Source organism: Coregonus lavaretus (genome assembly GCF_964263955.1).
Source record: "Coregonus lavaretus genome assembly, chromosome: 2".
Classification (NCBI taxonomy): domain Eukaryota; kingdom Metazoa; phylum Chordata; class Actinopteri; order Salmoniformes; family Salmonidae; genus Coregonus; species Coregonus lavaretus.
The window spans coordinates 43843086-43862447 of NC_139989.1; the positions used below are offsets into that span (position 1 = coordinate 43843086).

Below are 19362 nucleotides of genomic sequence, written 5' to 3' on the forward strand. Positions count from 1 at the left end.
TTTTGCCCATCTTAATCTTTTATTTTTATTGGCCAGTCTGAGATATGGCTTTTTCTTTGCAACTCTGCCTAGAAGGTCAGCATCCCGGAGTCACCTCTTCACTGTTGACGTTGAGACTGGTGTTTTATGGGTACTATTTAATGAAGCTGCCAGTTGAGGACCTGTGAGGCGTCTGTTTCTCAAACTAGACACTCTAATGTATTTGTCCTCTTGCTCAGTTGTGCACCGGGGCCTCCCACTCCTCTTTCTATTCTGGTTAGAGCCAGTTTGCGCTGTTCTGTGAAGGGAGTAGTACACAGCGTTGTACGAGATCTTCAGTTTCTTGGCAATTCGTCGCATGGAATAGCCTTCATTTCTCAGAACAAGAATAGACTGACGAGTTTCAGAAGAAAGTTATTTGTTTCTGGCCATTTTGCGCCTGTAATCGAACCCACAATTGCTGATGCTCCAGATACTCAACTAGTCTCAAGAAGGCCAGTTTTATTGCTTCTTTAATCAGCACAACAGTTTTCAGCTGTGCTAACATAATTGCAAAAGGGTTTTCTAATGATCAATTAGCCTTTTAAAATTATAAACTTGGTTTAGCAAACACAACGTGCCATTGGAACACAGGACTGATGGTTACTGATAATGGGCCTCTGTACGCCTATGTAGATATTCCATAAAAAATCAGCAGTTTCCTGCTACAATAGCCATTTACAACATTAACAATGTCTACACTGTATTTCTGATCAATTTGATGTTATTTTAATTTACAAAAAAATTGCTTTTCTTTCCAAAACAAGGACATTTCTAAGTGACCCCAAACTTTTGAACGGTAGTGTATATATTTTTTTATTGTAATTTTTCAAGGGGTGCTGCAGCACACTCAGCACCCCTACTTCCCGCGGCTATGCACACAATGTAAACTTAGAGTCAGATGATGCAGAATCATTTTTGACATGATTTTGCTGCCTCCCACAGGAAAGAAAATTAAGTTGGCTACATTGTGTTCACTTATAACCTAAATCACTTTATTTGGCTCACACACCAAATTAATGTTTCCCCTAGGATAAAATTGAGAATTTAAAGGGGCATTTCTGTTGATATTGTTTTGCCAACTGACACAGAATTTAATGATGATTTATTTATCATTATAAAACGTATTGTTCTTGGATTGACAAAATCTGTTGTTTAATGCTTTCAGCACTCATTTTACAACTGTATTAAGACAACTAACTGTCTACATCCTCAAATCATTTTTACCAAATCAACTTTGCCATTTTTCAATCATTTAAATGCTGTTGTCGATAATAGCTCATTGCAGTCAGTCTTTCATTTGGCTTTCTCTATCTATTCAATCAGAATACTTCAAAGACCTGTGAATGAGAGACTGGCTGCCCTCCCAATGCCCCTCTGTCTGCCCACACCTAGACCCAACCAGTGCTCTCTCTCTCTCTCTCTCTCTCTCTCTCTCTCTCTCTCTCTCTCTCTCTCTCTCTCTCTCTCTCTCTCTCTCTCTCTCTCTCTCTCTCTCTCTCTCTCTCTCTCTCTCTCTCTCTCTCTCTTCCTGTCGCTCTGCCTCTCACTTCTCTGAAGCGGGGATGTGCGCGCTAGAACAGGAAATGAATGCAGACAGAAGAGGCAGGCAAGCTGAGAACGGCACACACGCAAAGAGCACTCTCCCTCACACACAAACATTCTCTCTCTCACACACACACTGCCCTGAGCTCCTCCAACCAGAGCTGGAACCTTTCAGCCCCAGGTGAAAATACAGAAAGTGGAGGAGGGGAGTGGGGGCCGGCCAGAGGAAGAAGAAGGAGAGGGCAAGGGGGGATCAGTGAGAAGAAAAGAGTGAAAGAGAGAACAGAGCAACCTGTTAGTGAGATCTGGGACTCTGCTGAAGAAACCGTGGGAGCTGGGAACACAGGCTATAGGATGGTTCTGCTGTCCTCTTGCTCCAGGTACATTTTCTGCAAAAAAACTTTTAATAGACAACTTATTTATGTGGTGATTGTTGTACCTTATCAAACCTTGTTACTCAAAAGTGTATGCTGTATTTTTTTTTAGCTATGGCAAGGGGTGGACAGATGCCTTCCCACAGAAATGTTGTTTGAAGGTTCTGTAGGGAAGTGGGACATTTCAAGGGCGAGGGCTCTTATTAGAATGTTTGAAAACGTTAGATGTACAGTGTGTGACTGTTGTTTGGCTGTTGTTGTCTGTGTTTGACCAATCACATGCTTAGTGAAAGGGTGAAAGTTCCCCATGGCTATTGTGATTCTGTCACATGCGTATCACTCAGGAAAATTACGGTTGTGTCACATGTTAATCTCTGAGAATGATCTTGTGGTGTTGGGTCAACACCCCAGTGGTAATGATTCATATCCATACATAAATATTCACTTTCAGGTTACATTTTCCGTTGCTTCCTGTGGCTAATCTCAGCCTTTGATTTTACGACAGCCATACATTCAGAGATAGTATGGGTGTCCCTTTATATTCCTCTCTTTCTCTGCTTTGTGTGTTATGAGTGTGTTGTTGAGTGTGTTGTTGAGTGTGTTGTTGGGTATGTTTACAGGACAGGAACATATAGAGTGTATGTGTCCCTGTAGCGCTCAAACTACATTCCTGCCCCTGCCTGGTTGGGGTGGGTGTGGAGGGAAAGAGGGGAGTGCCGCGGGCTCGTTTGTACACATACAGGTGTAGGATCTTAATTTGTATCCCTCTTTTGTTGCTGAGAGTTTTCCTGCACCGCAGGAAATGCAGATGAGCTTTACATACATTCACTGATAACACACACTCTTACACAAGGTTGTTTTAACAGTATTGCACTTTTCATGTAGCCTACTTTTGGCCAGCTAATAGCATAACCACAGATCAAGCAACATTATGGACTAAACGTTCAAATCCTGTTGCTGCAGGATTCATTTGCTGTGACAATATAGGTCAAATAAAGATCCTACATATGTACAGGGCACATTCCAGCAGGTCCACCCTCTCTCCTACTGAGACACTTCTCTGTCTCGCAAATACACACACCAACACCACCACCTTGTTCAGGTGTTTTGGTGAATTTTAGAATGGCAGAAATGAACTATTGGTTCAAATTGGTTATGTGACTACATTGTGGTTGCATTAACCACCATCACTGCTTTTCTCCTGAATCCTTAACGCTCTAAGATTATGTGCCATTGTTCTGCCTTGAGCTCAGCATAGCCTGATTGAAAGGTTAAGAAAATTAGAGAATAGAGAGCAGTGCTAAATTTGGAACGAAGTTTAGTGTCAAGGCCTGAGAGTGTGGAGCGCCACAGTTCAGAGGTGTCCCACATTTGCAGGGGTAAGCTAAGCAGCGCAGCCTGACTCTTTTCCATCCTGGACATCCTGCCAGGAACTAGAGACACTGAGCGAGGTCAAAGGGAGCCCAACTAGAGGAAAAAGAGAGGTTTCCGTATTTAAACACAGGCTGAATGGGATCTGCCTCCTCCAATTGTTCTCCCTTTTCACCAGCCCTTTTGAGTTGGAGGGTGTTCCTCACCAGCACAGATACCAACCCAGCAAACAGAGGATGTTCGTTGAGTGTTAGATATTTGTTATTTCATGTTCTTGTAAGGTTTTGAGCCAATGTTAAGACATTAACACTACAACAGGCACTTTCTGAACACAAAAAGTCTACAATCAAACATGATAAAGTTGTGAAAACATTATGCATTGCAAGTAATAAATGCATGTGTGTGATGTCCATTGAAACGGTACAGTGAAAGGCAAGAACAATGTACAAGATCTGTTCTGAAAACATTTTGGGAACGTTTTGATACCCCCAAAAAGTTGTTTGCCTGGATTGGCACTCTTTTCTGACTTGCACTGACATGATGAATCACTGCCTTGAGCATATCTATCATTCTTCTCCCTTTCTCTCTTTCCCAGAGGGAGGGAGTCACTGAAATGTTCTCAAGTCGTCAAACAGGTTATTTTGATCTACAAAAAGCGCCCTGGTTCAAGCCTATGAAACTCAACATTTTCACAAAGCCTATTTGTTATGTCATGTTACGAAATATTGATATATGAGCAGGGAGCTTGGCACTGTGAGTTTGTGTGGCTTTATCTCTGGAGCCGGGCTAGGCGCTCCCTTCTTGGGTTTCTGTTCCTTTGGTAAACCACAGGATTGCCATTCCGGTGGGCCAGCTCCCTCCCTCTGTTCAGTGTGGAACCGGTGGCTGGGCTGTTCCGCTCTCACCGTCTCCTCCCTCTGCTCTCTCAGGCTGTGGTGGTTCTGCCCTCTGCAGAGGACCCACTCTGCTATTCGGCCATGCTGGAGCAGGTTGTCAGAGATATAGGGAGGTTGGCTCGGCTGCTACAGAAGTAGATCTGACTCTGAACAGATATTCCACAAAACCTCCCCAAGGCCTAAAAATGACTATGGAATGATGTAGGTTATTCAATTGAAATGCATTGCCTTGCACCGGAGGTCCATCTAATATGTCATCCAGTCTGTTATCCCGTTTTGTTGTTAGGGTGGATGTGAGTGATGTGAGTGGCTTACAGGTTCTATGCAGAGGTGGAGCTGGAAGGGGCCAGTGTTTACACTGTAAACAGAGATAAAGGGAATAGTCAGCCACCATGATTTTTTCTCTCTTCCCTTTCTCTATCTTTCTCCCCTCTCTCTCTTTCTCTCTAAACCCTCTTTCTCTCATTTTCTCTTTATCTAAATTCTCTCATCTCTTTCCTCCAACTGCAGCGACAGACACAGAAAGGAAATATCACATGACTAGTCCTGCCTTGTCCCCTCTCCCTCCCCAGAGTTATTTCTGATAGTCAGTCCTTCGTCACTGGTTAATTACCTGAGCAGTGAGCACATCTGATCACATAGTAGAATCAGGTTAGACCAGAAATACAGACCAGACACGTTGTAGCAATAGCAGACGTGCTCCATGGGTTGTTCCACTGGTATATGGGAATTGGTCAAGCTGCACTGTGTTGTTCTAAGAGAAGTTGGTGCATAAGACAAATCTATTGAGAGGAGACACCTGTACAAGAACATGTTGTATGCTATGTAGTGTTAAAATACACTGTAATTATGTTTAACTACTGGTATTTGGGCCTGCACACAATGGCACACATTATGCAGAGTGTCAGTCATTAGTAATAATGAAGAAAGCCATTAAATCTACCTGCAATTGAGAATACTGATATCAAAACATAGAACAAGCATACAAATGCAATGTATTTTCATTTTCAGTGTTGAAATAGGCAAATACCACCCTGTCCCCTTAGGTTAAATAGAGTGTGTTTCCTTGTGGTCTAAGATAAGAGAGACATGGTATATTGAGATCAGACAGATATGTGTGTGTCTGTGTGATATTCTCAAGATGTGAGAGAAAGAGGGTTCACTTGGTTTCTATGACGACATGTTTTGACTGCTCTAAGTTGGCCTTGAGGTGGGAGGTCAACTTGTTCTCACTTTGACACGTCATGGTAAGCTACTCTTAAACAAGACCAAAACAGAGTATTATGAGTTCACAAATGTCAGAATGGACATGGCATTTTCTAAATGTGTGTGAGGTCTGTTTATGCACACGTGTGTGCGTGCATTGTATGTGCATGCATGTGACCTTTCAGCTGATCTACAGTTAGTACTAGGGTATTAGTGTAGGGTATGCTGCTCCCAGATCTGTGATGAGGGACGATTTCCATCGCGAGCACATCCTGCTTCATGATGTCTGGCCCGCCATGGACTGGTCAGTGTTATGATATATTTTGGCATGTTGTTGAGAACAACACTACTTCTTCCTGCTTCTCTCTTTGTGTACGCCCCAGCCCAGCCAGCCCAAAGAGAGGAAGGAACTACCACTAAACTGTCACGCTTGCAAATCAAGCAATGCAGATATTAATTAAAGTCCTGAAAATAAGGCTTATCCAAATGATTGACTGGGACAAACAAACACGCAGAGAGGAGAGACAGAAGGTATTTATAGGATGTTTAAAGCTTAGGAAAGGCTTCCGGCGCTGTGATTTTTCACCAATCTGGGACAAATCTGTAATATTTACAGTGACCAGCACCATGAAAATATCATTCTCTACCAAATGACATCATACTCTACCAAACTAGTTATTTCGTGTAACAAGAGGTGACTACTCTGTTGTAATGAGTAACCTTGCCAGAGACCTGAATACTTGCATTGGCTCCCCAAGCTAATGCCTAGGGTTTAGCTTAACAGGCTACCACAATCTTGGGGCATGCATAGTCAGAACAATCGTTTAGGGAAAGCTAAAAGTGAACATATGACATGTTTTAAGCCCTAAAATGGACATGCATATCAACCAACTTCCTTAAAGGACTTATATAAAATTTCTAAATGGAGAAGAGCATTATCATGACATGTCATTTACACATGTTCCACTGTCACGCTGGATTGACAGATGTACAGATGTGTCACGAGCAGTGATCTATGTGGTGTCATAATATGGAGCTATAGGGGGTTGACTATTATATCTACTGGTAGTGTGTGTGTGGCCACTTGGCAGCTGGGTAATCTTTGAAGTTCAATATTATCTGTTGACAATGGGCGTGGGTCGTGGCCATCGAGAGATCTGCCGTGTTTGCTGAACACCACACTGAGGGTGTGTACATTCTGTAGTGTTGGTGTGTCAAGTGGAACGACCTAATGTACACATTCCCATGTACAGTTATATACTAGCATTTGATAGTGACAAGATCATGTGTACTGCAATATGTACATGTTTACAAACATGAAGATGTATATGTACAGAACATACCGTATATTTACAAGAATAGTAAGGTAATGCAATACTTTTGTAAAGTATGAGTAATGTAGTAAACCGATTTGTTTTGTTTTGTTTTGTTTTGTTCCCTTTAGGAGGGCTGCAGTGGAGCCTTGACCGATCTTGAGGGAAAGGAAGGGGTGGGTGGCCACGGCCGACACTGCCACAGCCACCACGCTGCCACAATGTCTTCCTTGGTGTGCAGCATGGGGCTGGTGCTGGTAGAGTTTGAGTACGAGTACATGGGCCGAGACGGGGGCCTGGTGTCCATTAAGCCCAACGAACGGTACATACTGCTGGCCAAGACCAACGACCACTGGTGGCACGTGCGCAAGAACGAGCATGCAAGGCCCTTCTATATACCTGCTAAATACGTCAAGGAGCTCCCCGCAGAGTTCCCATCCCCGCTGGACTTTGCTGACCCGCCCAGTACCGATTTGGTCCCAGTTCCGGTTCCTGTGCCAGTGCCAGTGCCAGTCCCAAAGCACTCCGTACCAGACCGGGCAGAAACGAGGGCGGGAGATGAGGTGACTATCCGCCTCCGCTCCCCAAAGAGACATAAGAAGACTGAGCACCGCATGTCCACATTCGGCGTACCCTTAGAATTCCACGACCCGCCCCCCGTGGCTTACAAGCGCGGCGGGCTTAACGACTCGCTGCTGGGCCTTCACTCCTATGTTGCCCCTGAGGTTCCCTTAACAGCCAACGATAGTGCCAAACACAAGAAGCAATTAAGCCTGGCTTCCGGTGTGCTCTTCGGCTCCTCCCAAACCCTGTCGGTGGAGGAGCCTCTCTCCCTGAACCCCCGAGCCCCCAGCTTCAGCCCAGCTGACCCCCTCCACCGGCCCTCCCAGCCCATCCCAGTAGAGACACCCATCATTCCTGATGCCGAGGTCACCGGTGGCGGGATTCCCCACCAGGAACCTCTGAAAGAGCCGGAATCTCCTCTGGAGCTGGAGGAGGAGGGAGAAAAGGATAAATCTAGTGTGGAGCCTGAGGACGAATCGAAGGAGAATATTTATGAATCCATATTGGACCTGAAGCTGGATGAGTCCCCTATAATATTGGAGACGGCCCCGACTGTGAGTCCTGCTGCTGTGGCTGTGGCTGAACCTACACCTGTTATCGCTCCCACTTCTCCATCTCCAACACAGACACAGGTAAAATTATTATCTGTAAAAGTAGTTGTAAGTAGTGAACCTGCAGTGCGGTTTGCCTTTTTGATCGCATTGGGGCCACAGTCTTTCCTTCACACTATGTATGTGCCTATGAAATGATGACTGTTGATTAAAGGTGAGGCCCTTCATTACGTGGGGCTTTTATGGGGCCTTTTACAGTTCATAGAGTACAAGTATCCCATGAAGTTTAATATCTGGGAGGCCCTTCCATAGGAAGTGGCTAGTTATTATAGGATACATGTTGGATTAGTCTGTATGGTAAACTGCAGCTGTCTTATGAATACATTGTTTAGAAGAGATCATATTGTGAGGCTCCACCGGTCAGACATGAAAATGAACAATATTACCTCCTTTTGTGGCAGTCTGTCTCAAGGAAGTAAGAATGGGAGGAAGGATGGGGGAGTTGTCCATCAAGCTATACAGCAAGGCAGACAGATAGACAGACACTCACTGGCTTTGTACCTAGCAATTACTGAGACCAAGCAAATAGTTAGAATAGCATAACAAGTCAGACAATTAACACTGTGGGCAGGGTGCAGAAGAACCTATTCACAGATGGTGGATATTTTATTTCCTCCATTGCTTAAGATTCCACAGGGAGGCACTGTCTGCAACTAAATGTTGAGGAAATCAAGGTTGTTCCTGGCAACATCCACATATTCAGCTTCTACCCCGCAAGCCATAAGACTGCTAAATAGTTAGTTAAATAGTTAACCAAATAGCTACCCGGACTATCTGCATTGACACTTTTTGCACGAACTTATTTGACTCATCACATGCGCTGCTGCTACTGTTTATATCTGATACTTTATTCTCAGTTATATGTACATACACTACATGACCAAATGTATGTGGAAACTCATTCCAATATCACGGGCATTAATATGGAGTTGGTCCTGTCTTTGCTGCTATAACAGCCTCCACTCTTCTGGAAAGTCTTTCCACTAGATGTTGGAACATTGCTGCGGGGACTTGCTTCCGTTCAGCCACAAGAGCATTAGTGAGGTTGGGCACTGATGTTGGGTGATTAGGCCTGGCTCGCAGTCGGTGTTCCAATTCATCAAATGTGTTTGATGGGGTTGAGGTCAGGGCTCTGTGCAGGCCAGTCAAGTTCTTCCACACCGATCTCGACAAACCATTTCTGTATAGGCCTCGCTTTGTGCATGGGGGTATTGTCATGCTGAAACAGGAAAGGGCCTTCCCCAAACTGTTGCCACAAAGTTGGAAGCATAGAATCATCTAGAATGTCATTGTATGGAGTAGCGTTAAGATTTCCCTTCACTGGAGCTAAGGGGCCTAGCCCGACCCATGAAAAACAGCCCCAGATCATTATTCCTCTTCCACCTAACTTTACAGTTGGCACTATGCATTGGGGCAGGTAGGGTTCTCCTGGCATCCGTCAAACCCAGATTCGTCCGTCGGACTGCCAGATGGTGAAGCGTGATTCATCACTCCAGAGAACGCGTTTCCACCGCTCCATATTCCAATGGCGGCGAGCTTTACACCACTCCAGCCGACGCATGGCATTGTGCATGGTGATCTTAGGCTTGTGTGCGGCTGCTCGGCCATGGAAACCCATTTCATGAAGCTCCCGACAAACAGTTATTGTGCTGACGTTGCTTCCAGAGGCAGTTTGGAACTTGATTGCTTCCAGAGGCAGTTTGGAGCTCGGTTGCTTCCAGAGGCAGTTTGGAACTCGGAAGTGAGTGTTGCAACTGAGGATAGTTGACCGGGGCAACTCTAGCAGGGCATAAATTTGACGAACTGACTTGTTGGAAAGGTGGCATCCTATGATGGTGCCAGATTGAAAGTTACTGAGCTCTTCAGTAAGGCCATTCTACTCGATTTTATACACCTGTCAAATAAAATAAAATCAAATCAAATTTTATTGGTCACATGCGCCGAATACAACAGGTGCAGACATTACAGTGAGATGCTTACTTACAGCCCTTAACCAACAGTGCATTTATTTTAAACAAAAAAAGTAAAAATAAAACAACAACAAAAAAAAGTGTTGAGAAGAAAAAGAGCAGAAGTAAAATAGTGACAGTAGGGAGGCTATATATACAGGGGGGTACCGTTGCAGAGTCAATGTGCGGGGGCACCGGCTAGTTGAGGTAGTTGAGGTAATATGTACATGTGGGTAGAGTTAAAGTGACTATGCATAAATACTTAACAGAGTAGCAGCAGCGTAAAAAGGATGGGGTGGGGGGGCAGTGCAAATAGTCCGGGTAGCCATGATTAGCTGTTCAGGAGTCTTATGGCTTGGGGGTAGAAGCTGTTGAGAAGTCTTTTGGACCTAGACTTGGCACTCCGGTACCGCTTGCCGTGCGGTAGCAGAGAGAACAGTCTATGACTAGGGTGGCTGGAGTCTTTGACAATTTTGAGGGCCTTCCTCTGACACCGCCTGGTATAGAGGTCCTGGATGGCAGGAAGCTTTGCCCCAGTGATGTACTGGGCCGTACGCACTACCCTCTGTAGTGCCTTGCGGGCGGAGGCCAAGCAGTTGCCATACCAGGCGGTGATGCAACCAGTCAGGATGCTCTCGATGGTGCAGCTGTAGAATTTTTTGAGGATCTGAGGACCCATGCCAAATCTTTTTTGTCTCCTGAGGGGGAATAGGCTTTGTCGTGCCCTCTTCACGACTGTCTTGGTGTGTTTGGACCATGATAGTTCGTTGGTGATGTGGACACCAAGGAACTTGAAGCTCTCAACCTGTTCCACTACAGCCCCGTCGATGAGAATGGTGGCTGAAATAGCCAAATCCAATAATTTGAAGGGGTGTCCACATACTTTTGTATATATAGTGTATCTACCTCAATTACCTCGTACCCCTGAACTTCGACTCAGTACTGGTACCGCGTGTATATAGGCAAGTTATCGTTACTCATTGTGTATTTATTATTACTTTTATTATTACGTGTTTTACTTTTCTATTATTTCTCTATTTTCTTTCTCTCTGCATTGTTGGGGAGGGCCCGTAAATAAGCATTTCACTGTCAGTCTACACCTGTTGTTTACGAAGCATGTGACGAATCCAATTAAATATTCAAGTTAAAACTTCAGGTTGACAACTTCTCAGGAGACTATATCTATAGTTTAGTCTTGAATCTGTGACTCCTCAATTGCCAATAGTGGTGAAGGAAGTGTGTTCAAAAGAAAAAGAGCAGGAATACAATGGTGACCAGCATGAGCAACTATGGTCAGTGACATCGCACACAATGCCCAGTCGACAGAAAAGTCAGGAGAAACACTTGAGGTTCTGTCTGCTAGCGTTAGTCATGAGGTTGTGGCCAGTCCATTTTATCATTTGGTCACAGAGTTAATGAAATAGGGATGCCAGAGGAAACAATAGAAGGCAAAGGAAAAGAGGGTCAGTTTACAGGGCGGCACTGCTGAGGTGACGTCAACGGAGAATATGGGTGCTTTTTTGAGCCGTGGCGGCAGGAAGTGGTGAGTTAGATTCCAGAGGATGAGGGGAATCAATCCAGGACACTTTTCAACTTTTCAAGCAATATGAAAATGTAAAAGTTATCTGGTTATACCAGTTACACTCACAGTGATTTAAAGAGCTGTAAAAAGTGCATGAACAGGTTTTTAGGTCAGATAGAGTGCTAGGAAAATGATAGGAAAGATGAGAGGGATTAGATGGGATCTAGATCAGGGTTGCTCGGTTGGCGATTCCACGCCAGCGGGGGTGGAAAAATATTAGTTGTATCTCCGATTGTTTTGGCTGATCTCACATAAAAACTTAATTGGGACGAAATATGTTTGACATGCTTTTTACATTTGAATCACAAACCATTTTTTAGAAAATCGTGATGAAAGTGGCCATTTTAGGCCCTTTTTAGACCTATACATGCCTCCTGCAAGACCATATGATCAGTGAACCGTTCATGATACAGACAACATCTTGGTGTCATTATACTCCTTATAGTGTGTTCTCTCAAATACGGAGTATGTCTAGATTCCGAAATACTGTTTTTCACATGCATTTATTCAACATTAAAAATATTAATATGAATATCTCAAAACTACCCTTTTTTATTTTGCTTTCTTTTTAGATACATTTTTTTTGCAACGATATACTCTTCAAACACGTCAAATTTCCAGAGTGGGCTTTCTTCTACTTTTAATGATATGACCCATTTTATACATAGAAATTGACGCTATAGGTCATTAACCAATCACAACCCTCCTTTAGGATTGCACATTCAGCAAATCACCAGCAGACGGTGTTCCCTTTGAATCCATTTCCCATCCACTGTGTTGGTGGTGCTCATAAAATGTATTATAACTTCAGAATTAGCAGAGAGCCCACTCTGAAAATGTGATGTACTTGTAGAATATATGTCCTAAAATGAACAAAATCAAAAAGGGTAGTTTTGAGATATTAATATTAGTAATGTTGAATAAATTAATGTGAACATTTTTATTTCAGAATCTAGACATATTCTATAAGGAATATAATGACACCAAGATGTTGTCTGTATCATGTACGGTTCACAGATACTAAGGTCTTACACGAGGCATGTATATGTCACGCCCTGGCTCTGGGACTCTGTTATGTTGAGCCAGGGTGTGTTGTTTCTTTGTGTTTTGTGTGCTAGGGTGATATTCTAGTTAATTTGTTTCCATGTTGGCCGGTGTGGTTCTCAATCAGAGGCAACATGAATCAGCTGTTGCTTGTTGTCTCTGATTGGGAACCATACTTAGGCAGCCTGTTTTCCACAGTGTGTTGTGGGATCTTGTTCCGTATTGTTTGTGTTGTAACCAAGGACTTCACGTTTCGTATCGTTTGTTGTTTTGTTCGTGTGGTGAATAATAAATAAAGTATGTTCACATTCCACGCTGCACATTGGTCCTCTCTTCCCGACGATCGTGACAGTATAGGTCTAAAAAGGGCCTAAAATTGCCAATTTCATCATGATTTTCAAAACAATAGTTTGTGATACAAATGTAAAAAGCATGTTAAAAATCCTTCCTCCCAATGAAGTTCCTATGTGAGAATTGCCAGAACAATCTGAGATACCCAAAATATTTTCCACTCCTGCTGGTGTGGAATCACCCCAATCCACTACTGGGTGGTGCATATTTTTGTTTTAGCCCAGCAAGAACACACCTGATTCTACTAGTCAACAGCTTTGGTGATTGATGCTTGTACTGTTTACATAGGCTTACCTGGTACACGTTATTAAATAAGTTATAAGCTATCCTGAATCACCACTTTACATTAACTGTAGAGTTGATATGTATTGCACCGTAGTCTAATGTTGTCACTTGAAACAACATGACAAAAGACACAACGTCAAACAACATGTTAATTTATGGGGCAAGATGCTTAGAAATAAAACAAATCCTCAGAAAGCCTGAACTTCTTATCCCAAACGAATTTTATCAGGCTTGGATCTGACTGGGGAGGGAGATATGTTATGATGCAGGGGCCATGCAATTACAACGCTCAGACACAAGTATGTTATGCAGAGAGGAGGGTCAAAGGCTTCAGATCTCTCATAGGCGCGAAGAAACAAACTTATCCAGGTGTCAAAAGTGGTGTCCCATGGTTTTGTTGAGTTTGGATTACAATTTACAGGCATTTATGTCAGAAGGTCATAATCTGATGATCTGGTGACACTGAGAATGTGATAGAGTCAGGGTAAGTTTAAAGATCATGCTGTACTAATGTAGTTTAAATATAATAAAAAGTAGTTTCATGTTTGACTTTTGGGTCATTATGGCCTGCCTGTTTTAAATTCTCTGAAGATCATTTTCTTTTTTTTGAATCAGCATTTTATGTTTACCCTGCTGCACCAGTGTTAAGTTAACCATTGAATGTGTGTTAAAACCTCTACGGGATCGGTGTCCCTTATACGGGACGGTTGTTGCTCAATATACAATATGTGACTAGAATTGTGTTGTAAACAACAGCCAACTTTTCGGGACATTGACATGTCTTATATGGGCAGAAAGCTTAAATTCTTGTTAATCTAACTGCAGTGTCCAATTTACAGTAGTTATTACAGCTAAAAAATACCATGTTATTGTTTGAGGATAGTGCACAACAACAAAACACGTTTATCAAGGCAACTGGTTTGGTACATTCACTTCTGAAGGTAAATAATGGACTTACATTCAGTAATCTTGCTCTGATTTGTCATCCTGAGGGTCCCAGAGATAAAATGTAGTGTTGTTTTGTTTGAAAAATCAATTTTTATATTCAAATGTAGGAACTGGGTTCTACAGTTTGACCTCTGACTGCACACCCACCCTGCCCAGCCATCTAGATGTGTGAAGGTTAGTGTCTTTTCTGTAGGGAAGCTAATGATCCATCATTTATGACATTCCTGGGAGTGTGCAAACTTAACTTTTGTATTACCATATAATTTTTGTATGTTCTCTATAGTTATGTACTTGAAAACCAATTTGGCACATTTGGGAAAACTCCTGGCAGACTTGATACAAAATATTGTGTAGTGATGTAATTCTTCACTGGATCAGTCTGAAACTTTGCACAGACACTGCTGCCATCTGGTGGACAACATCTAAATTACATCTAGAATCCTACATCACTGTCTGGCCTTTCTCTTGCATTTCAAAGATGATGCAACAACAACAAAAAATAGAAAACGCATGTTTTTGTGTTTGTATTATCTTTTACCAGATCTAATGTGTTATATTATCCTACATTAGTTTCACAATTCCACAAACTACAAAGTGTTTTCTTTCAAATGATATCAAGAATATGCATATCCTTGCTTCAGGTCCTGAGCTACAGGCAGTTAGATTTGTGTATGTCATTTTAAGCGAAAATTGTTAACGCTCTTTGTCCTGCCTACGATCTGTGTAAAGTAATTCACATGTAACCATCCTATGTATTCAATATCTTATATTTTTATTGACTACTCAACTTTTGACACTTCTTGTTACAAAACTGGTTGACACTGAATACATTTTGAGCAGAACTGAGACAAGTCACCACACGCCTATAGATTACTGGGGAATGTCTGAACCTGCACAAAGATTAGTAACCTTGGGTTACATTTTAGTCAACATAGTAATACTTTTAGAGCAGTGGAGGCTTCTGGGGGGAGGACGGCTCAAAATAATGGCTGGAATGGAGTGAATGAAATTGTATCAAACACATGAAAACCATGTGTTTGATACCATTCTATTCACTCCATTCCGGCCATTATTATGAGCCGTCCTCCCCACAGCAGCCTCCACAGTTTTAGAGGTATTTGCTTAATTCCCAGCTTCACAGTTTGATTTCTGTTATATTTAAGCAGGTACACAGAAGCCTGAGTTACAGTAAGAAACAAACAGAAGTGTCTTCAAAACATGGCCACTCATTAAAAAGGACTGTGCATGTCTGCACAATAACAATGGATTGGATTTCAGCCACATTTAGTGTCTGTTCACCTCTTTGCGTTTGACACAAAAAAACATTGTGTGATTCCTAGGTTTCGGCTTTTGATTCTGTGGCCTTTTGTCAAGTTTTTTGTCAAGTGACTTGATATAGGGTCTACTTACAGCACAGGAAAATTATAATATTTGTTATGGAAGCCAAACTGTAGGTGACATGTAGGATTAAACTACATTTACCGTAGCTGAGAAGCATGTCATCATTTAATTACATCTAATCATGGCAATAAGTGCATCGATGACGTCGTCCCCACAGTGACCGTACGTACACACCCCAACCAGAAGCCATGGATTACAGGCAACATCCGCATTGAGCTAAAGGGTAGAGCTACCGCTTTCAAGGAGCGGGACTCTAACCCGGAAGCTTATAAGAAATCCCGCTATGCCCTCCGACGAACCATCAAACAGGCAAAGAGCCAATACAGGACTAAGATTTAATCGTACTACACCGGCTCTGACGCTCGTCGGATGTGGCAGGGCTTGAAAACTATTACAGACTACAAAGGGAAGCACAGCCGCGAACTGCCCAGTGACACAAGCCTACCAGACGAGCTAAATCACTTCTATGCTCTCTTCGAGGCAAGCAACACTGAAGCATGCATGAGAGCATCAGCTGTTCCGGATGACTGTGATCATGCTCTCCGTAGCCGATGTGAGTAAGACTTTTAAGCAGGTCAACATTCACAAGGCCGCAGGGCCAGACGGATTACCAGGACGTGTACTCCGAGCATGTGCTGACCAACTGGCAAGTGTCTTCACTGACATTTTCAACATGTCCCTGACTGAGTCTGTAATACCAACATGTTTCAAGCAGACCACCATAGTCCCTGTGCCCAAGGACACTAAGATAACCTGCCTAAATGACTAACGACCCGTAGCACTCATGTCTGTAGACATTAAGTGCTTTGAAAGGCTGGTCATGGATCACATCAACACCATTATCCCAGAAACCCTAGACCCACTCCAATTTGCATACCGCCCCAACAGATCCACAGATGATGCAATCTCTATTGCACTCCACATTGCCCTTTCCCACCTGGACAAGAGGAACACCTACGTGAGAATGCTATTCATTGACTACAGCTCAGCGTTCAACACCATAGTGCCCTCAAAGCTCATCACTAAGCTAAGGATCCTGGGACTAAACACCTCCCTCTGCAACTGGATCCTGGACTTCCTGACGGGCCGCCCCCAGGTGGTAAGGGTAGGTAACAACACGTCTGCCACACTGATCCTCAACACGGGGGCCCCTCAGGGGTGCGTGCTCAGTCCCCTCCTGTACTCCCTGTTCACCCATGACTGCATGGCCAGGCACGACTCCAACACCATCATTAAGTTTGCCGATGACACAACAGTGGTAGGACTGATCACCGACAACGATGAGACAGCCTATAGGGAGGAGGTCAGAGACCTGGCCGTGTGGTGCCAGGATAACAACCACTTCCTTAACGTGATCAAGACAAAGGAGATGATTGTGGACTACAGGAAAAAAAAGAGGACTGAGCACGCCCCCATTCTCATCGACGGGACTGTAGTGGAACAGGTTGAGCGCTTCATGTTCCTTGGTGTCCACATCACCAACGAACTATCATGGCCCAAACACACCAAGACAGTCGTGAAGAGGGCACAACAAAACCTATTCCCCCTCAGGAGACTGAAAAGATTTGATATGGGTCATCAGATCCTCAAAAAGTTCTACAGCTGCACCATCGAGAGCATCCTGACTGGTTGCATCACCACCTGGTATGGCAACTGCTCGGACTCCGACTGCAAGGCGCTACAGAGGGTAGTGCGTATGGCCCAGTACATCACTGGGGTCAAGCTTCCTGCCATCCAGGACCTCTATACCAGGCGGTGTCAGAGGAAGGCCCTAAAAATTGTCAAAGACTCCAGCCACCCTAGTCATAGACTGTTCTCTCTGCTACCGCACGGCAAGCGGTACCGGAGCGCCAAGTCTAGGTCCAAAAGGCTTCTCAACAGCTTCTACCCCCAAGCCATAAGACTCCTGAACAGCTAATCATGGTTACCCAGACTATTTGCACTGCCCCCTCCCCCCCACACCCCACCCCCCTCTTTTACGCTGCTGCTACTCTGTTTACTATTTATGCATAGTCACTTTAACTCTACCCACATGTACATATGACCTCAATTACCTCGACTAGCCGGTGCCCCCGCACATTGACTTTGTACCAGTACCCCCCTGTATATAGCCTCCCTACCGCTATTTTATTTTACTGCTGCTCTTTAGCTATTTCCTTTTATTTTTTTATTTTTCTTAATTAACACTTTATTTTACATTTTTCTTTAAAAAACTGCATTGTTGGTTAAGGGCTTGTAAATAAGCATTTCACTGTAATGTCTACACCTGTTGTATTCGGCGCATGTGGCAAATACATTTTGATTTGATTTGATTTGATGGGGTTGTTCAATGACAGACATGTATTTCTTTAAAATCTATCACTTGATGTTTCATTTCAGAGACAAATAATCATGTTTTTTTGCTAAATACTATATATCTGCCTCACTCTCAGAGAAATAAGTAGTACTGCTAGGTTTAACATAGTCAAATATAACAAATAACTAAATTTAAAAAAAAGAAATGTAGAAATGATACATTTGTGACATCAATATAATTTTTAAAAATGATTCTATACAGTAATATGAGATCTGCATGTAAAACATTAACATTAGACATTTTAGTCATTTTAGCAGATGTTCTTATTCAGAGCGACTTGCAGTAAGTGCATTCATCTTAAGATTGCTAGGTGAGACAACCAGATATTACAGTCAAATATACAGGATACAAACATTCCATTCCAGCTAAAGAATGGATATACTGTATAACGTTTAGCAAAAAAACACATTTTCATAAACATCTAAAATCTACGAATAAATAATCTGGTAACAGTAATATTTTACTCCCACATGAAGGTACCCATAAGCAATAATTTCTGATGAAAAAACACAAATGTGAAAAATTGGTGGATATAGCATTTTGGAAATAAACTCTTCAAGTGTAGACAGTCATAAGAGCATGAACTTTTCTTCTTGCCTTAGTAGCTAAGTAATTCTAAATGTAGCCTGTGTCTGACTGCAACATCATGAGAATAAATAACTGCTAGATGCTTTGAGGTGGAAGTAAAAATAGCAACATGCATATTGGACAGGATGTAACATGCAGTATGACTCAATGAGCTTTCGATCATCTGATCATGTCTCACTCACAGTACTATAACATTTTTTATAACTCTTAAGCAATAAGTGCACTCTTCTCTGTTTCTGTCACTCAGTGAGTGTATTGGATACAAATCAAATCAAATTGTATTTGTCACATGCGCTGAGTTTAACCAACAATGCAGATTTTTTTTTTTTTTTTTTAAAGCAAGTAAGGAAATATTTGTTAAAAATAAATAAATAAAAGTAACACAATAAAATAACAATAGCGAAGCTATATACAGGGGGTACCGGTACCGAGTCAGTGTGCGGGGGTACAGGTTAGTTGAGGTAATTGAGGTAATATGTACATGTACAGTGGGGAAAAAAAGTATTTAGTCAGCCACCAATTGTGCAAGTTCTCCCACTTAAAAAGATGAGAGAGGCCTGTAATTTTCATCATAGGTACACGTCAACCATGACAGACAAAATGATTAAAAAAATTCCAGAAAATCACATTGTAGGATTTTTTATGAATTTATTTGCAAATTATGGTGGAAAATAAGTATTTGGTCAATAACAAAAGTTTCTCAATACTTTGTTAAATACCCTTTGTTGGCAATGACACAGGTCAAACGTTTTCTGTAAGTCTTCACAAGGTTTTCACACACTGTTGCTGGTATTTTGGCCCATTCCTCCATGCAGATCTCCTCTAGAGCAGTGATGTTTTGGGGCTGTTGCTGGGCAACACGGACTTTCAACTCCCTCCAAAGATTTTCTATGGGGTTGAGATCAGGAGACTGGCTAGGCCACTCCAGGACCTTGAAATGCTTCTTACGAAGCCACTCCT

General features: G+C 42.7%; 1 protein-coding gene across 1 annotated transcript in view; it reads left to right on the top strand.

Moving 5' to 3' along the window:
• Nucleotides 1-1610: 1610 nt before the first annotated feature.
• Nucleotides 1611-19362, top strand: part of LOC311145945 (rho GTPase-activating protein 27-like) — a 33498-nt gene continuing 15746 nt past the window's right edge. The window contains exons 1-2 of the mRNA XM_084182349.1: nucleotides 1611-1943; nucleotides 6855-7919. Of these exons, the coding sequence (XP_084038475.1) occupies nucleotides 6945-7919 (975 nt within the window). The 5' untranslated portion in view covers nucleotides 1611-1943; nucleotides 6855-6944. The remainder of the gene's footprint in view (nucleotides 1944-6854; nucleotides 7920-19362) is intronic.